Genomic DNA, 18,517 nt, shown 5'->3' on the forward strand with positions numbered 1-18,517 from the left:
GCACAGTGTTATGTTTTTCTTAGCCACTCCTCGATTTGGGGAGTTACTGGTTGTTTTCCCCCAGAGGGACATACCATTTTGCCTGATAGTGGCAGGACAGACAGATCATCAGCACCAGTGTTGCTGCACTGAGACAAAATGGTGCAGGGAGGAATCAGGGAAGTGGGGTTGAGGAAATGACCCCTCCACCAAAGAGCCTTGATTGTGATCCTGGGCTTTGGTTTGGAGGGAAAACAAAAAGCCTAATTATAGAAACATTCCTTGTTGCCACTGATCTTGAATACGACTGTTGCTGCTCTGAGTTTCTGAAGATAGCTTCATTCTTCTACTTGAATCTCTGCAGTTGTACTGTATTGGCCTTCTGTCTTGTCACGCTGTTCTCCGAGTTCCAGTCTGCTGGCTGTGCAGTTGGCAGTGTCAGACTGATAGGAGGGTAAATGCTCCAAGCTGAGCAATTCTTGTTCTCACAACTTGCGCGTCTACACACAAATGTGCAACACTTCTGCTGAATCCCAGAATGACTGACTGTTCTTACAAAAACCACTAGATAACTTCCTTTTCTAGAGCTCGTCTTTATTGCTGTGGTTGTTGATCCTTCTTGCTCCCTTGTTCCCAAGAGATACTTATTTACTCATTTTTGCAGTTTGATGGATGTGTACTGATTGTTTAGCTGTCTGTTACACATTTAAATCCCACATTTTTTTGTCTACAGATCAGGTAAGATATCCTTGAAATGTCCCACAACAGCTACTCAGCAGCTTAGGTGTCCAGTTGTGAAACCTTGTGGGAGGCCTTGGAAATCAATGTATTATTGTCAGAGCCTGCCAAATACAAGCAAACCTTTTTCCAGGAAACTTTGAAAAGGTCACGTGAACTGCAACTAAAGCACAACTGCTGGCTACGTGGGCTCAGTGTCTGAAGCAATAAGATGTGGTAGGCACTCAGACTCCATGGCAGTTTCCTGCCTGGTGTGGTGGTGGGGTACATGTGAGTATCTTTAACATGCAGTAGTTTTTCAGAAATTTATTGTCAGGCTTACGGAGTGGGAAACAGCTCTGTTTGCTGGGTGATTCCTGTGGAGTAGTGGCATTGCTAACAAGGACTCTGGTAGCTCAGCAGCAGTGCTGGCTTTAAAGCTATTTCCATATATCCCACTGAGCCCTGCCAGAGGCCTTCACAGTCCTTGATCCTTTGCTTTCTAAATACCCTCTCTATTCACAGGCCTTTCTGTTGTTTGGGTTTGGGTTTTTTTTTGATTAATAGCCTAATGGACAAATGTGTGAGTCATCTTTTTGTGTCTATTTTGGTAGCAGTAGGATCTCTTTGCTTAAAATGCATAATTTTGATTGTGCCCCTTAGAGTTTGAAGCTGTGGGGGTGCTTGCTCAAGTGTACTCTGTCCCGAAAGCCTTCTTCTCTCCCCTTTGAGAGAGATGCTCATTGTAGTTCTGGTGTGTAAATAGTGTTTGGAATGTAAATAGTAGCATGCAGATTAAATGCTTCTTGCACTTGACTGCTTTTCACCCTGAAAGTGTTTATTATGGAGAGGAGAGGTGTCCACCAGGAGAGTCCCAAGTGGTTGTCTTGGCTGTCCCTCGTGCCGATGGAGCAGCAGGAGCACCTCAGCTGCCCGTGTTCGGTGGCTGCCCCTGGGGAAGGTGAAGCCCTGGCCAGCCCTTCGGGGCCTGGTTAGTGACAGGGCCTCCCTTGCCTTTTCCTTTTGCTGCTTGGCGTTAGAAAAGCATTTGACTGTAAAGTGGAGAGTCGGTGGCAGCACCTCCTACCAGTTATGGGAGGTTGCCATCATTTGTGGCAGGACTAAACATGGTGCTATAAGAACTGTCCTGGATGTCAATCTGTGTTTTTACTACTTTAGAGATGCCCTTGTTAAAATTGGTCTTGGGTAATATGGTTGGTTATGAGAGAAATTATTGTCTGAATTTTCGACTCTATTTCCCTTCTTGCTGTGTATGTCTTTTGGGTGCATTGAAATAGCAGTTCTGCAAATACCTATGTATTTGTTGTGGTTTAGGGTAAATTTGGGGGAGAACTTTTAAAGGGTTTTTTTTAGAAAAGCAGATTTAATTGGCTTTTTTAATTGGTTCCGGAGAAAATTTTTTTTTTGGAGAAAAGTGAAAAAAATTCTGTTTATCAAACAATAAAATGTAAAAAATATTAAACAACAAAAGTTTTTGTTGCTTTAAAAGAGATGATTAAATTTAGAAAAGTTTTTTTGGGGGTTGTAGTTTGGCTTACTTAGTTTTTTGGGTTTTTTTTTTGGTGGAAGAAGATCAGACCTCAGAAGGTGTCAAGCACTGCGGAATATTCCTGTTCCTCCCATTTTTCTTTTCTCCCTGAATCTTTTCCAGATACCTGTAACAAGTGATGAAACTGTCTAAAACAAATGAAATAATACTACCTTGATCCATTAGCTACCAAATTTTGCCCCTTGAAAAAAAGAAATAAAAAAATCTGTCTCCCTTAACATGCAGTATACGAAGAAGTACTACTAGTGCACAAGGCAGCTCTGCTAGCTGTCTTTTGTGTTTTGGCAATATAAGTGTGTTAATAAAAAGCTCCATCTGTATGTGCGTTCATGTTCACACTGTCTACATAGTAGAGATGGACCTTGAGCTCTGGGAAGATTGGAATGTGAGTTTATGACTCAGATCCATTTCTGATACATATATTCCACATTAGTTCCAGCTGAATCTTTCTCTCTTGTTCATCTGAAGGTGTACAGCAAGGTGTCAATATTTACCCTTTGTGTATCATTCCTTTTTATACGAATGTATTCTCTTGTGTTCCTTTTTTATCAGTTGTAAAATTGATTGTAAAAGCCAACTACATTTACCAATTGAAAGTATTGCTATAACAGAACTGCATGCCCAGTAGAGTTTGACTTGAGCTTTAGTTTTCTGATTTCAGACTGGTTCCCTTCAGTCTAGGAGAAAAGCATAGATCAGGTGCATAATGTATTACTTGTCATCTTTAGCATTAGACTGTGGTATTGTATCACATGCTGATCTCAATGGATGTAACTGGAGTCTACTTAGGAGGTTAATGCAACTTCCTGGTAATTCATTTTAAGCTATTGAAAATGGTCTTGGTCATGCTACTTGTGTTCTTGGGTTTTTTGTTTTTTAATAGAGGCATTTTTTAGGAATGTTTTAATACACTTATGATGGACAATACAATAGTTTTAATAGTCGTGCAGTATTCTGTATTTACTTGAAGTAAATCATTTTATATGCAATTTGTTAGATAATTACAATTTTATAAATAAAATTGTGTGAAATATGATGTTGTGAATGTGTATGCACTCTTGATGTAGCACTAAATATAAACAATAGAAAGATATATTGATGGAAAGTTCCTCCAGGAAAAGATCCCTACCTTCTTCCCTCCAAACTAACAGGGGAAATAAATCCCCATCTCTCATATGTATTGTAGAATACTGTGTTCTGATTAAATCACAAAACATGCTCATGTCTCCAGTGGCTGCCCTTAGATGAATAATAAGCTAAGACATGACGAACATGCCCCCACATGAAGAGATCCCTTATTTCCTGTCAGCTGTTGTTGAAGTCTCTGCCTAATGAACATGCTCTGCTTCTTTCCAACAGGTTGCTGATGTTCCTCAGGCTGCAATGGCTGTGCTCTCCCCAGAATTATTCTGGTCACACTGGTGTGTTCAGGAGTTGATGCTTTGCAAGACTTAGACAAATGAAATTCCTACCTTCCTTCTCAAAAGATTAAATAAGTGCAGCATGTCCTTAAACAGAAGTAGTGAGAACTGGCTTACATTATTGTGCAGGTAAAAATGGGTAATGATGTCTTGTGCTACTTTGGATAGAGGAGGAAGCAGACTTTTTTTATAGAATTTCAAAACCTCTAGGTTTTGTACACAAATGGCACTGTGATCAATTTAAAAGCATGTCCAGATTGAAGTCTAATGCCTTTTCCATATTTCAGGCATATGACATTTATCTGAATGTATGCAAATGATTTGGAAAATAAGCATCTAAATTGGGGACAGATTGACACACAAACACAGGAATTACCAAAAGTTAACAAAAAAGAAGAGCCAAGGGCATTGCCTGATAGATGTGACAAACTTGGCTAAGTATTTTCATGATGGAGAGGGAGACTAGGAGTGGCTACCTGCCATCTGTCAAACTCTTAACAGACTTGTACACTGATTCCCCAAGTTGAGGCTGGTTACCATTTCAAAACAAATTACCTGTTCCAATGGGTGCTCTGGATGCAAGGCCGGTATTGTTGGGGTTTCTGCCTTGCCCTGAGTGAAGCTTCTTGTAATAAGGACACTGAAATGTAAAAACAAGTGGATGTGTTCACCTTCCCAACAGTGAGATGCTGGGCAAAAGTTTGTACAGATGCCAAAGAGCGTGACGCTCAAGGGAGGTGCTGCCTGCCCTGTGGTATGGCCATAGGGATAGTTCTGATTGTTCTGGCTTGGCTGTGGTGGCACTAAGACAAAGACAAGGCCCCGCGTCTGGCATTGCTGTCATAGAAACAGTCTGAGCAGCAGATGTCAAGGTTTGCTTAGATGCAATCTAGGTAGTGAACATCCAATTGGAATTACTGTCAGCGTTTTCACTTCACTTGACTTCAGTCCAGTTAGTAGTGAAATGCATGTGATAGTAACGTCCTTAGATCTCACTTGTTATTTAAAGGTGCTCGGAGGATAAATGATTTACCAGCTACATAGAAGTAACCTGCAGACTGCAGCATGCCTCAGGACAGCACAGCATTTGTGTGGCTAGAGTCTCTTCAGTTACCTCCTCCTACTGTGACATACACCCATCTTTGCCCTTATGTGGACTTTCCTTCCTAGGCTCAGCACAGATTTTATCTAGGAATCTAAGTCATTTGATATTCCATCCAAGGAAACTGTCTGAAAGTAGGGTATCACCATTGGCCTGTGTTTATGCTTGCTGTGACAGTGGTATTCCTGATAAACATCTGGTGGTGAGAATAGAGTTAATGCTTAACCACAGCTCCAGTTAGACAACCAAATGGGAATTCTGTCAACATCACAACCAGTTTGTGTGAGCACTTGCAGTTTATACCAATGTCAAAAGGAGCAGTCTCTTTCAAGAACCAGGTTGTTGTTAACTGGCCTCAGGCAGGTTGTTGATAACTGGCCTTTCAAATATTATTTTGGATTCTGTTTAAGTCAATGGAGTTTCTGTGCCTGAGAGAACTTGGGCTTGTGAGGGCCTGTGAACTGTGATTGTAAACACGCTGGTTATGTTCAGCAGCAGTGCAGATGTTCTGTGTTATTTGGAGCCTGATGTCACAAGCTCCTGGTTTGTGTTGACAATTCTGCACCTTGTCAGTGGCTTTATTGCACTAGTACTAGCATTTGCTTTTTGAATGTGTTTTGTTGTTTTGGTTTTTTGCTGTTGTGCAGTTTGGTATTGGAGGATTTTTCTGAATGTTTCTGGCCCTGGATTAAATGGATGTGGAATCTCTGCAGTGTGAAAACTCCTGTAGCATCTGCTGTGCTTTGGTACAATCTGAGACCTTAAGTTGGCTATCGAAAGCAAGTTTTTTTTCACACCCAGCTTACATAAAAAATCCCTTTACCCTCATGGCTGGCATCTTCCCATCACAGTATCTGAGGGATAAGCAGTGGTTTCATGGAGCTAGGGAGTGAATTTGTGAAGGCCAAAAGCAGTGGTTTGCAATTACCTGGCATGGGATGTCATAGGTGCTTGGACTTTGGGTTTGCTGCCTCTGCTCGTAAGAAAAGGAACTTGAAACTTCTGAGGCTGGCACTTCAGCACTGGGAGTGCTGAACTCACTTTAAAATGTTATAGATCTTGTGACCTTCATGCATGGTGGGCTTGATCATGCTAGGCAATGGTATCACACAGTCCAAAATAACATCTGCTGGCTTGTTGGAAACCGCTATCCCAACTGGCTCCTTCTTTTGCCCAAGTGCTGTCTGCTGGTTTGCTCGCTGGCATGTTATAGACCTACAAAAGAGCAGCTGTGAGATAAGATGCTCAGACTGGCAGTTTTCCATCTCCCTTACCTAGGAAAGGAGAGAAAGGAAATCTCTTGCATATTCCATTTCTCACTTGATGGGCTTCTGCTGAACAGCTGCTGCAAGATATTATTTTAAAAATCTATCTATAAAAACCCCCCAGTAAACAAAGAAGCAATCCCAAGCCAGCCCAGGAGCACTCGTACGCACATGGCTGTATAAGATAAGGATTGTATCATGCATTGCTACTAAAATGCATGATTGTTATGCCACACAGTGCCTCTGTGTGAGCACACACAGTGAAAGTGGTTGGAATAGCTTCCTTTGTATCTGCTCAGCTGAAAGGCAGTGATCGCGTCGGGCCAGAGCCAGGAACAAAAAGAACTCACCAGTGCATGGTGGTGCAGTTGCGGCTTCTGTGTGGATTAGAAAAAAGGACAAACCACAGGGTAAAGTGAGAGCACTGAAATTTTTATTTGTTACCTCTAGGTACCACGAGTTTGACATTAATAGGCAAGACCAGTGAATGAGCAGCAGTACATTGCATTCAAACCTGAATCTCCAAAGCACCAAAAATTGAGCTAGATTTACTTCTTAATCCTATAGTCAGCACACTAGTCTGGAGCTGCTGCATCTCGTGTTGTCCCTAATTTAGTAGTACTTTTTATGCAGTTAGGGGGCATGAGGAAAGAGTCAGTTGTGTAGTACCACTTCTACATCATCATAGGACTACAACATGCACATTCTACTATGTGGCCCAAGCAACAAGAATACAAGTAGAACAGTTACGGGTGGAGACAGGTTCATGTTAACACCACCTATGAATTTGTAGAAACCTTTTTGGACAGGTACCTACAGCAGTTCATCAATTTGTGTGGGAACGTTACACGCATGCACAAGTGATACAGTGGAAAACATAGCAGGAGCGGCAGCAGGACGGAGGACAAAGGTGAAATCTGTGATGGGATGCACTGGAAACAAGACCTTCCTCAGCTTTCTACAGCAAGTCTCTGCTCTGTTAGCGAGGCCTGCTGGGCAACAGTTTTGTTCTCATGGCTGCGGAGTTTTGATATGACTTCTAGAAACGCCATGCTCTGCACTTCCTTTTGAAGAGGTTCTGGAAAAGGAAATATTAAAAGAAACAGTGCTTTGTGTGAGATAGGCAGAAGAAAACTGAGAGAAACTTTTCTACTAAATCCTGTACACACAAGCACGCAGCTGTGAGTACACATAATCTGGTTATTGTTTACTTTTTTGAATTGCTTTTGTTGATGGAGAGACAACTTTTCAGGGCGTCCAGCACACACAGACTCCATGGATTTCAGGGCATGATGAATGATCAAGCTGCTGCATAGCAGTTAAGAATATCCACCTGGATTGCCTTTCAAAACAGATGCTTAGGAAGTATTTTTAGTGAAAACACTTTTTTGGTTTATTCTTTAAACTAGCCTGATGAAGTGAGCTGGCTGCGACAGGCTCACTACATCATTTGTGTGTGTCAGCTCTTACTGGTTGTGTGGGGGTGTGAGATGGGTCCTTAATGGATGTGTCACCACCTGGTCACTGTTTGCTGTCCCTTTACAGCTCAGCTCTGAAGTTAATGCAAACGACAACACGCAGAGCATTGCCCAGTGCTGTGCATATGGATGCAGTGTTTATGTTATACTCAAAACTAGGAGACACTGTCTGATGATTCTGATCCTGGATTGCATGCTACTTACTTGTTGTATTATTTAAGAGAGGTTGGCAGCAACTCATAAAATTGAGCAGAAATTGTAAGAAATTTGACAAGTTTTCTCAAAGCCCTGTACTCTGAACATCTCACAGTTTTGATCTAAAATGGTTGGTTTTGTTACATGCCTCTCTAGTGAAATCCCACTCAGCAACAAATACATATTATTTTGCTTTCTACATGTTGCTGGAGGCCTAATCTCTGAATTTCCCATGAGAAAACCCTACCATCTGTTTCAGATAGCTATGCTTTATGCATTGCTATTTTTATTTTTATTTTTTTTTTAAAGCAAGCTGTGGCATTTGTTCCCACCCCTACCTACTTTCTCGTTCACATGTTTTTAGTTCTCATGCAGTTTAACCCCTGCCATATAAGAGCTGGCACTGTCATGCTGCTGTGGACCTGGGAACGTGTATGTACAGACTGATGCCAGTGAAGCTGTTGGGTGGTTCATGCTATGTATGCACTTCCTGCTTTCTGCTGAGATATCAACATGTTTAAGAAGGTATTTAAAGCACTGTGCTTTACCATGGCTGGTAACATCCAGTTTCGTGGAGACTCTTGCCTACAGAAGACTGTGCTAGCTAAGAATGCTCTGCTTTGGATGATCCATTTTCCATTGTCCTCATTTTTCTACCCCTATCCATTCACTCAGTTGCAAAAGGAATTTCCAGATGGAAAGAATCATATAAAAATAGTATCTGTTAACTGCTTAACATCATCTGAAGTTCAACAAAGGCAAATGCAGAGTTCTTCACCTGGGGAACAATAACCCCAGGAACCAGCAAAGGCTGGGGGCTGATCTGGGGAAAGCATCTCTGTGGAGAAGGACTTGGTGTCCTGGTAGATGAACAGCTGTCCATAAGCCAGCAGTGTATCCTTGTAGCCATTAAGGCCATTGGTATCCTGGGGTGCATTGGGAAGAACATGGACAGCAGGTCAAGGGACCCTCTGTCAGTACTGATAAAGCACCACCTGCAGTGCTGTGTCCAGCTCTGAGCTCCTGAGTACGAGAGACATGGAGCTCCTGGAGTGGGTCCAGTGGAGGGTGACAAAGATGATCAAGGGACTGGAGCATCTCTCAGAAGGAAAGGCTGAGGCAGCTGGGTCTGTTCAGCCTTGAGAAGAGATGACAGAGGAGGAAACTCATCAGTGTCTATGAGTATCTAAAGGGAGGGTGTGAAGAGGACAGAACCAGGTTCTGCTTAGTGATGCCAAGCAATAGGACAAGAGGCAATGGGCAGAAACTGATGCACAGGAAGTTTCACCTTAACATGAGGAAGAACTGCTTCGCTGTGCAGGTGACTGAACACCAGAACAGATTGCCCATAGAGGTTCTGGAGTCTCCCTCACTGGAACTTTCTGGATGCAGTCCTGTGCCATGTGCTCTAGGATGGCTCTGCTTGAGCAGGGAGGCTGGACCACTGTGGTCCCTTCCTACTTGACCTGTTCTGTGAACACACAGATGTTGGCAACATCAAGTTAAATGTGATGCCAGATACCCCATAACAAAGTAACAGAGTAACAACAGCAGTCACTGGAGAATTAAACAAAACCAATAAACCAGTGGAGCTACTTCTAGTCTTTATTGAACTATACTGTGGTCACTTAGCTTAGAAATAACTACACAGGTCTGTTCACAGTAGAATAAGGAAACGTGGCTCATGATGTGGAGATGGTAATGAAAGCAGTTTAGAGGCAACAGAGCTGTAAGAGGTACATGTTAGTATTTTCCCTTGTAAAGAGCAATCAGCTCCTTGGTTAAAATAGTAAAACCCCCCACCTCCCCATCTTCGAAGTTAATACCAAGGTTGCTCAGTTGTTATTCTTGTGTCCTCACTGTTTTTACACAGGTCTGTTCATCAGGAATCAGGGCAGAGCACTGGGTCAGTCAAATACTGGGCCTTAACTTCTCAGCTGCATAATGCAGTGACATGCTGCTGTCTGTTCTCTGGGAGCAGGGTAGGGAGCCTCATACCTAGACAAAGCTTACAGTGCAGTGGCAGACTAAGCTCTGCCACTCAGATAACCCTAAAATACCCCCCTAAGATAAGACTGCTCTGTACTCTGGAGACAGGTATTTGACTTTAAATAACTCTGTCAGTCTTGCAGGTAACAAGATTCAGGAAGGGAAAATGCAACTGTCAGGCAGATTTTCTGGAGATAATTATTTTAGTTGGAAGCAGTGGAAATAAAAATCAAGACAGTGAGGCTGACTGTGAACCTCTGGCAAAAGGCTTCTGCTCTAAAATGCATGGATAGTCCCAAGCATGAAATGGCTCAAGAAGGTTGTGAGTAACAACTAAGTTTACATGTCTTAGCATTAAGGTGAGTGCCTACTGAGAGCTGAGGCTTGTTAGCAAATTTTGAGCACAATCTTTGCACACTGACCACTGAGCTGTGTATACTCTCTAAAACCGAGTATTTGTTCTATAAAGTGGCAGGAATAGAATATTCACTTGCATAGATGTACAGGTCTCCAAAATTACACTTGCAGTAGGCATGGTGAAATCTGTTTAAATAAAAAAGCATGTTTGTTTACAGAGACAGCACACATTTAACTGTGGTAACTTTTAATCTATTAATTGAATTGCTGTAAACTAACCTCTAGAGAACCTTCATATGTTTCACACTTGCCAAGTTGTCCAGACAGGCTCTGACTTTCCACCTTTCTGTAATTATTCCAGTTCCTGGTCATCTTAGTTGACTGTAAATGCCTAGACCTTTATGGAAAGAAATTTGTTCTCTCTCCACAGATACAATCTTTCTTAAAGAACTGAATGAAAGAAATGTAGCAACTTCTTGAAACCTTGAATGAAATTTCCCCTTGACACCTAGCTCTTTTTTGTTTTGTGGTTTTTGTTTGTTTGCCCACACGCAGATGGGAAGTTGCAATATCAAACCACAGCCTACTTGAAGAGCATGTAAACAGCCTGACCTGTAGCAGAGGGTGAGCTCAGAGGGATAAGAGTTTACAGTGTCCAGCACTGATGTGTGTTAGTGCACGTTGTGCCTGGTGGGCTGAGCATGCGAGGGCTTGAGGGAAGGAGTTTTCCTAGTGACATAAATGTAAGGATTCTTCCTAAAGCACCATCACAGATCAATTACAGGGAACTTGCAGCTAGAAATGAAAATGAAATTCTTGTGATCTGTATATTTACAATGACAATTTGATATTTGTACAGTTTTAAATGCTTTCTTTTCTTTCCTGTAAAAGTTTGAGCTAGTTGCATCCTGCAGAATCCAGGGTCAAGTTTTTGCAGTTAATATCCAAAACTGAGTTAACAGCTTCATCCTTGACACTATAGATAGACACTACAGAGTCATAGTAAACTGAACTATGTGTGTTTATACCCATTGTGAACTGAGAACCACTCACAGTGTGTTCGCACATGATCTGTGTTCAGCTGTAGGAAAGAACTGTATTGCGTACATAAATCTTGGGAAGCAGCCTCTCCTGAATACTCACCAGATCCTATAAGAGCACAGATCAGCACCATGGAGTTATATTTTATTTCTGGAGCACTCCTGTCGTCTGAGAGCAGTCTGTGTAGAATCTGAACAAGCTGAGCATTTTCAAGATCCTTTTCAGCAGTGACTGAAATACAAGTGAAAATTTGTAAGTCTGGAAGTGCCACTTGCTTTGACGCTTCCATGTGTTATTCCTTTATTGAAACACGATCTCTCACCAGAGTGAATAGCTGTGGTATGTAACTCATTGGTGTAAAACTCAAGCACATATTTGATGGTATGATGACAAGCATCACAGCTCTTGCTATAAAAATGTGAAGTTCTCTAACTGTTTGAAAGGAGAGTCACAGAGTTTAATGATGAAATCCAGTCTAAATGTTCAGTAAGCTGATGGAAAAGCCATAGGCTTCCTAGCCATTTAGGCCAACACCTGGAATATTTCAGCTTTCAACACTTCCATTGCCTCAGTTTGCTTTTGGAAATTCTGAGTAAATAAAGATTGTGTAGTTCTCAATTCTATGGTAGAGGGAGCTCAGGGTCCATTATAAAGCCTGTGGAAAACTTTTCAAGATCTCCATTTGAGTTACTGCCTCTGTAGCTTTCTAAGATACATGTATTGAATTTGGCTCAATCTTTAAATGCCTGAAGACAAGACAAAGAGATGATTCATGTGAATAGGAACATCTTTCCTTTTATTTAAAACAATTCCTTGATGTATTGGCAGTGATTCAAAAGTTGAACAGAGCATTCCTGTAGTACACAATGGCAAGAGATGAAATCAAGAACAAAAATATGTAAGGTTGTTTGTTTAGTTCTTTAGTTAATATGTAAACAGGATAAAGTAAACTTCTGTTGAGCATTTCCTTTCCTGTTTCAAAAGCTGGGGTACTACAAATGCAGGTCAAGACATGTAATCATGTCTGCCTACATATGGCAATTCTTGCACTTAATCCTGGGTAATTTAATGGAGACATGTTGGAGGCATTAACCACCCCCGTGTATTCTCTAGTTTTTGATTATTAGGTAAGTGGACTCTTCACTTTAAAAAGCTCTCTCAAAAGCAGATTAACATTCCAGTGTAGGAATGTGGTCAGGTCATATAGTCTCTAGTCTGGGGTATGTTTGCTTTCTCAGTTTTACCCCAAATCTGAAAGTTAAGCTGGAGGGCCTTTCTAGATCACTCCACCACCTACCAGAATGATGGAGCAGATCCTGCATAACCAGCACTCTCCAGTTTCCTGCATAACATGATGGCTTGCCTGTGCTTGCATGAAGCACAATGGAAAAACTGAAAGGCAGGTGGAAGGAGGAGGCTATTCTACACTGCATTCTCCCTCCATGGCTTCTCTTGGGCACAGACTGGAAAGGAAATGGTGGAGTGAACTCCTGGGATACTCACCTAACTCTAGAGCCGCTATCAATGCCAATGCAACGAGAGCTTCGTTTTGCATTATTACGTGTTCGCTGGTCGCCATGGTTACTAAATGCTTGATGCCACCGCTCTGTACAATGGTCCTAATTACATCCTAAAATAAATAACGCAAAGATGACAAAATTCTGCATTGCATACAAACTGTATTAAATAAGAAAACCGTCAGGGATGCTGTGTTATCTTTGGGTAAGGGTACTTGTTGGCTTTGTGCACATACAATCACTTTATACATCAATGTACAGATACGCTGGCCACCTGTTACTGCTCTGCAATTGTAAGATACAATGTGTTAAACCAAGGCAGGTAACCCCATAACTAAGTTAAGACATACATAATGAACTCTTTTCCAGGTTGTACCGTGTAACTCAAGTTCTCATGCTGTGCCATCAATCATCAATTGATTAGGGATTCAAAATATCCAACAAACTATATGGTTGAGATAAGGAAACACACAAACATAGTTATAATAAAGTTATTAAATGCTTCATTTCTCTCCACGAATTTTCAGAGTTTCTTCAAAATGTTCAGAGAGGTGACATCACAAATATGACACCTTACTCTGTAACAGAAATGGTGTACTTGAAAAGCTGTTTAGACATAAGACAGGAAAACAAGCAGTGGTATCTTATTACGGAATTTTTCTTCAAATACAAAGGAGGTAAGGAAAAGGTACGTATGGGACACCAATGTGTTGGTTTCTGTTCTAAAGCCAGCTGTTAAAGTGAACTGTACTGCTGCCCAGTATCTAGGAACTTAAAATGTTATTTAACTGCGTTAAATGTGTCTAAAATAGATAAAAATACCCAGCTGGGATTCTGTTTTCAAGTCCAAAAGTTGATCCAATTTATGTGACGAGATAAAGATTATAGTAGACTAATACTCTACAGGTATTAGTTGTAATTTCACACGTGGTTGTGCACCTCATGTTTTCACCATCTTATATCCCAAAAATTCTTGCAAATTGTTTGCCTGAAAATCAGGTAACTTGGCACACTGAAAGGAAACTGTTCAAGGAAATGTGGATTGGTTGTTTATTATTTTTTATTTGTCCTGTGAGTGCACAAAGGTTTGAAGTAGCATCAATTTCTTGAAACAAGAATGCAATTTAAATTTTTCATGTATATCTTAAATTTCCATTTAAACCACGTCCCCCTTTCTTACACTAGCCACAGCCAAAATAGTGAGATGTATAGTCTCACTACTGCGAGACTATAACATAAATTTAAAAAATAAGCATCTAAACCTAAACACAAAATACCATTTAAATACCTTCAATCCCAATCTCAACAAAAAAACCCCAAAAAACCAAAAACCAACACTCCAAAGTAGTTTTCATACTGAGATAATCTGGGAACTGCTAAGTTCTATTTAAATTGGTGTGGAATTTTGGGTATATAAGGCTTAGGAACCAATCAGCATCTTTGACATCAGAATTTTTTATATTGTAGATGAACCTCACCCTTTAAAAGGCAGTACTGAATAGATGACAGCCATCAGGTTTGGTGCTAGTGTGGTTGAAATCACAGGTACCTACTCCAGTGTTGTAGAATGACTAAAACTGACTGTTACCTTTGTAAATATTACTCCAAAGCATTTAAAATTAAAAGCCAAATTCTAACCTGATGTTGGTAAGAGCTGTACAGCTGTACTCATATTCAAACCTAGAGGGCAGCAAAAGCCTAAAAAACCCCACCCTCTGAGCTCTGTTATCCTCTTCATGTCAAATTTCCTCTGTGAATACATGCACCCAACAAAAATTAATTCACCTGTGATAAAGCTGTTAATTTCTCCATATTTAGAATTAAATTCTGCTGTCCTATAGAGAATATTAGTCTCACATCTGTGGTGGTGTTTGCCATGTATGCATACATGTTGGGGACATTGGGGAGGGGTGCAGAAGAAGTGAGAACCAGAAAAATGAACCCTGATCAGTTTTAGAGGCTGAACATAAAATGGAGAAGGGGTATTAGGCAGAGACAGTGATATTAGCAATCACCAAAGATTTAAATCCCTGTGAGGCCTGTTGATTTGTTCTTGGAGACACTCAGTACACATCAGGCCTCTACTATAATTTTCACTTCATAAAGGCCATGGATGAATGAAGAGATCACTGTAACAGTCTGAGCTCTCCAAATCACACTTGCTATTTAAGTTCAGTAATGCAGTCTGTGTCCTTATCAGTGAACATGCTGAAGGAAGTCTGAGCCTGAAATAGCCTGTCTCCAGAGATGTGTTTGTCCTTTATAAGGCTGCTTTGTCTAATACTCAGCTGAACAAGAATTATGGACTTGGATTGCTTAGGTAAAGATATTTGATTGATATGAAGGTGAAGGGAGGGTCAGATGAATTTTTCCTAATGCTGTACCTTTTGCCATACACAAGCAAGCTTTTGTTAGAATTTGGAATAAATGATCATTTCTTATGATCCATCAGAATCTTAAAAGTTTGAAATATGCTGTATGAAGAGTAGGGAGACAGACTATTTCTGGATCTCAGTTTTATATAAATATATAGCAATTTCCTAACAACTGAGTTTACTGATTCTTCATATATAGCATCATAAAAACACAGAGAATACAGCATGCTGAACTTCTGCAGGATACATTTAAAATAAAAATGAATCAAGCCTTGGGCAGAGGAGATGTAACACATGAATACCCGAGGTGGAGGGTTGGTTACCCACAGGAGGTGCACAGGTAACTCTTGGTTCTGACAAGTCCACTAACTTACTTTTGATTTGCTGTGTCGTATAAGTGCAGAAAGGAGTCTGTTGGACTCTCCCATCACACCTGCGTGATCCTTGGCTTCACACCACTCCACCAAGCGTTCCACCAGTTTTACATTTTTGCCCAGCTGTTCAGCTGCTTCCGCTACATGATGCCGGAGCCAACAACACAACAAAAAGGTTGTCACATTTTTTAAGCAAGTGCTAGAAAAACAAGCTGAAAGTTACTAACTTGAAGGAGTTAGAAGAACTTCACTAGCCTGCACTACCAGTGGGAAAAATCTAGGTTGCATTGAAGCAAGTAAAGCCAGTCAAAATGAAAAGAAATTTTTAAAAAATCCAGAAAAACATGAATAATCCAGTTTTTGAAACAACTTATCAGCCCAGTTAATGAAGCTTGTGCACTGATGAAGAGTAGGGAAAATACAGGTGATATCACATGCCCAGCTGAGCTGTGAGCCAGCTCAAGAATTAAAAACCAGGAGGGACTGCTGCCAGAAGGGAGCACTGTGGTCAGTTAGATCAGGTTTGATAGACTGTAAGTCACGTAAATTTCTTCAAAAAAAGTCTATTCTGCATCCAATGCTTTGCTAGAACTAGAACGGATCTTTTGAAAAAATCTGTAGGACTGAGTCAAAAATAAATACACAGCTAATTTACCTCATGAACTATTTCTGGTTTTTAGCAGATTTCTGATTTTATAAATCCTTATCCTGGAACAAGTTGGTAACTAAAAGGTGCTTTTTCTTTTCAGAATTGCAGTCTATCAATTAACAGAGTATTATCCTGTTCCAAGGACCGAGGTACAGCCAGGGAATACAGTAAGTGAACAGCAAAACAGGAGTGGTAGCTGAAAACACTCACACCTCAATACACACTTGTAATGTGACAGTGTAAAGAAGTTCAAAAATAAATAAGCATTTGACACCTATTTGGAGGGTCCCTGGTAGTCAGTTTAGGAGTTCTGAAAAAAAAAAAATCAACCCATGTTCCTCTCCTTTTGCATGTGTATTAAATTGATTCCATGACTTCAGGAATGAAATTTAGAAAAACTCTGCTTCTCTCTTTTAAGAATCTTGGCAGCGTATCACAGACTGAACCAAAGAGAATCACTTAACATAGAGAACAGTTTATTTTTACCTTGTGCATCTATTAACATTCTTAATGTTCCCAGCAGCTTGAACTGAACGGGGGGCATCTCCGATCTGAGAAATTTCAATACAGCTTCTGCAACGCCAGCTGATAGCATCTTAGCCTTATTTACAACTGCATGAATAAAGAACAGGGATTGATCTCAAAAACATTTCTAGAAGATGCAGTTAATTTCAGAGCTGGACTGGAAGCAAATTTTCAGACGTGGTTTGAAAAAGAGGTTGTGAGCACAGACTTCAGGAACAGTGTGCACCGGTGATAGTGTGTTGTGGAAAAATGTCACGGTTCCTGTGAAAATAAGTGCTTTTACATAGCATGCACATCTAAATTTCTGTATTCAGCTTGACCACCACCAAAGATACCTTTGGTGTAGGAAAGGTATCTTCCACAAATGCATCAGGCAGGAGCCCAGGCTAATACTTGCACTCCCAAATAGGAGGAATCTTTGAGTCTCAACCACACTCTTCAATTTCTCACAGGCAAAGGAACTAATTAGCAGAGCAAAGCATCCAATTAGCAGAATAACCCCTTACCCAGTTCCAATACTTCATACAAATAACACTCTAGCCTGACATGCCTGGAGGCTGTAGTCTTTTGTTGCCTTCTTCCCCTCTCCAACCTCTCTTTCATTCTTTCCACTAGTCCATGTTCTCCACTTTCACAGAGCTCTCTGAAATGCATTTAAGGTGCAAATCTTGCCCAGTAGTATGCTTGGAAAAATACTTCTTAGGTATTTGAAACAGTGTTTTGACACAGAGCTCATCACTGAGGTCAGTTATTACTTGCTCATTTCTTTCTAACAATGTACAGGGATGGTGATGTAGGTCTCTGGCAGACACCCTTCAGCACAGGCTACAGGGAAGCTGACTGATGGAAGTGAAAAGAATGACTCACCTGAGAAAGGTAAGCAAATGGAATACTGCTAAACCTCAGTGGGTTTAGTTATGTATGCATGATCATTTCTAAAAGTTTTTAGAAAGATTTATCAAAACCAAAAATAGTAAAATAAGGTTATGTGAATGAAAGACTTATTTTTGGCTTGGCACAAGAAACCATACACAAGTGTTATGGATTTGCTTTGCTGTTTTGTGTGCGTGCTCTACCTTTATGCTTGGGCAATCAAAACTCACACAAATTAAGTTACTAAAAATGACAAAATTAGCATTCAGCTTACTGCCAACAAACAGTAACTAATTGCAATAGGCTGGCTATTCTGTTGGTCTACCTCCAGCTCTAATTTGGCAACTTTCAGTGTCTTAAGTAAGATGCAGTGTTTAACAAAGTGGGCACTGTTCTCTGGTGGGGACCCTCAGCTGTGAGACAGATTGCAAATGAAGCAAAAAAAAGCAGAAAGAAAAATAAATATGCAGTGCTCTGGACAAAAAAGGTTGAGAAATCATATTCAAGGCCTCATCAGCTCCTCACCAATTACAAGGCTGCCCTTTCTTTGGTGGGGGATACTGTGGGATCAAAGTGGCAAGGGACAGTCATTATGCCTGTGATGTATTCAGAACTGCTTTTCTGAACTGCTGTGCAACAGACACAAAAGCAGTGATGGGCCAGAATGAAAAGCAGCGGTCTGACCTGCCCCTGGGACTGTCAGTCAGTGCTCCCACCCACATTCCCTAGGGGGTAGAGTGGGAGAACAGAATTTCACCTTTGGGTGGTTAGCAATGCAAAGAGAGGCTTACCAGGAATAGCCAGGTTCCTGAGAGCACTCAGTGCAGCGTGCTGCACAGTTACATTTCCATCCTCCACATGTCTGTCTAGCAGATCCATCAGCTTTTGAACTATGCCATTATCCACCATATGGATGCAGTTTCCGTCTGTGCGAGATGTAACAAGTCATTTGTGAAGCGAAGATTATTACTAAGATTTTTACAACAGCTTCGTATGAATTGAAGGCTTGTTTCCTTGCTCCTTTTTAGTTTTCATTGTTGAGAATTTGACCACCATCATATGTGAGAATTGCAGTGCTCATGACAAACTT

The 18,517-nt window shown here is 40.9% G+C and overlaps 1 protein-coding gene across 5 annotated transcripts in view; it reads right to left on the minus strand.

The window, feature by feature from the left end:
* Nucleotides 1–6,465: 6,465 nt before the first annotated feature.
* The window catches only part of RAP1GDS1 (Rap1 GTPase-GDP dissociation stimulator 1), a 90,675-nt gene continuing 78,623 nt past the window's right edge, over nt 6,466–18,517 (minus strand). For all 5 annotated transcript variants that reach the window (XM_063156580.1, XM_063156576.1, XM_063156577.1 and 2 more), the window contains 6 exons: nt 18,219–18,353; nt 16,516–16,641; nt 15,381–15,520; nt 12,618–12,744; nt 11,217–11,345; nt 6,466–7,132 (listed from right to left, as the gene is read on the minus strand). In XM_063156580.1, the coding sequence (XP_063012650.1) occupies nt 7,005–7,132; nt 11,217–11,345; nt 12,618–12,744; nt 15,381–15,520; nt 16,516–16,641; nt 18,219–18,353 (785 nt within the window). In that variant the 3' untranslated portion in view covers nt 6,466–7,004. The remainder of the gene's footprint in view (nt 7,133–11,216; nt 11,346–12,617; nt 12,745–15,380; nt 15,521–16,515; nt 16,642–18,218; nt 18,354–18,517) is intronic.

This window comes from Melospiza melodia, chromosome 5 (genome assembly GCF_035770615.1).
Source record: "Melospiza melodia melodia isolate bMelMel2 chromosome 5, bMelMel2.pri, whole genome shotgun sequence".
In the NCBI taxonomy this organism is placed as follows: Eukaryota; Metazoa; Chordata; class Aves; order Passeriformes; family Passerellidae; genus Melospiza; species Melospiza melodia.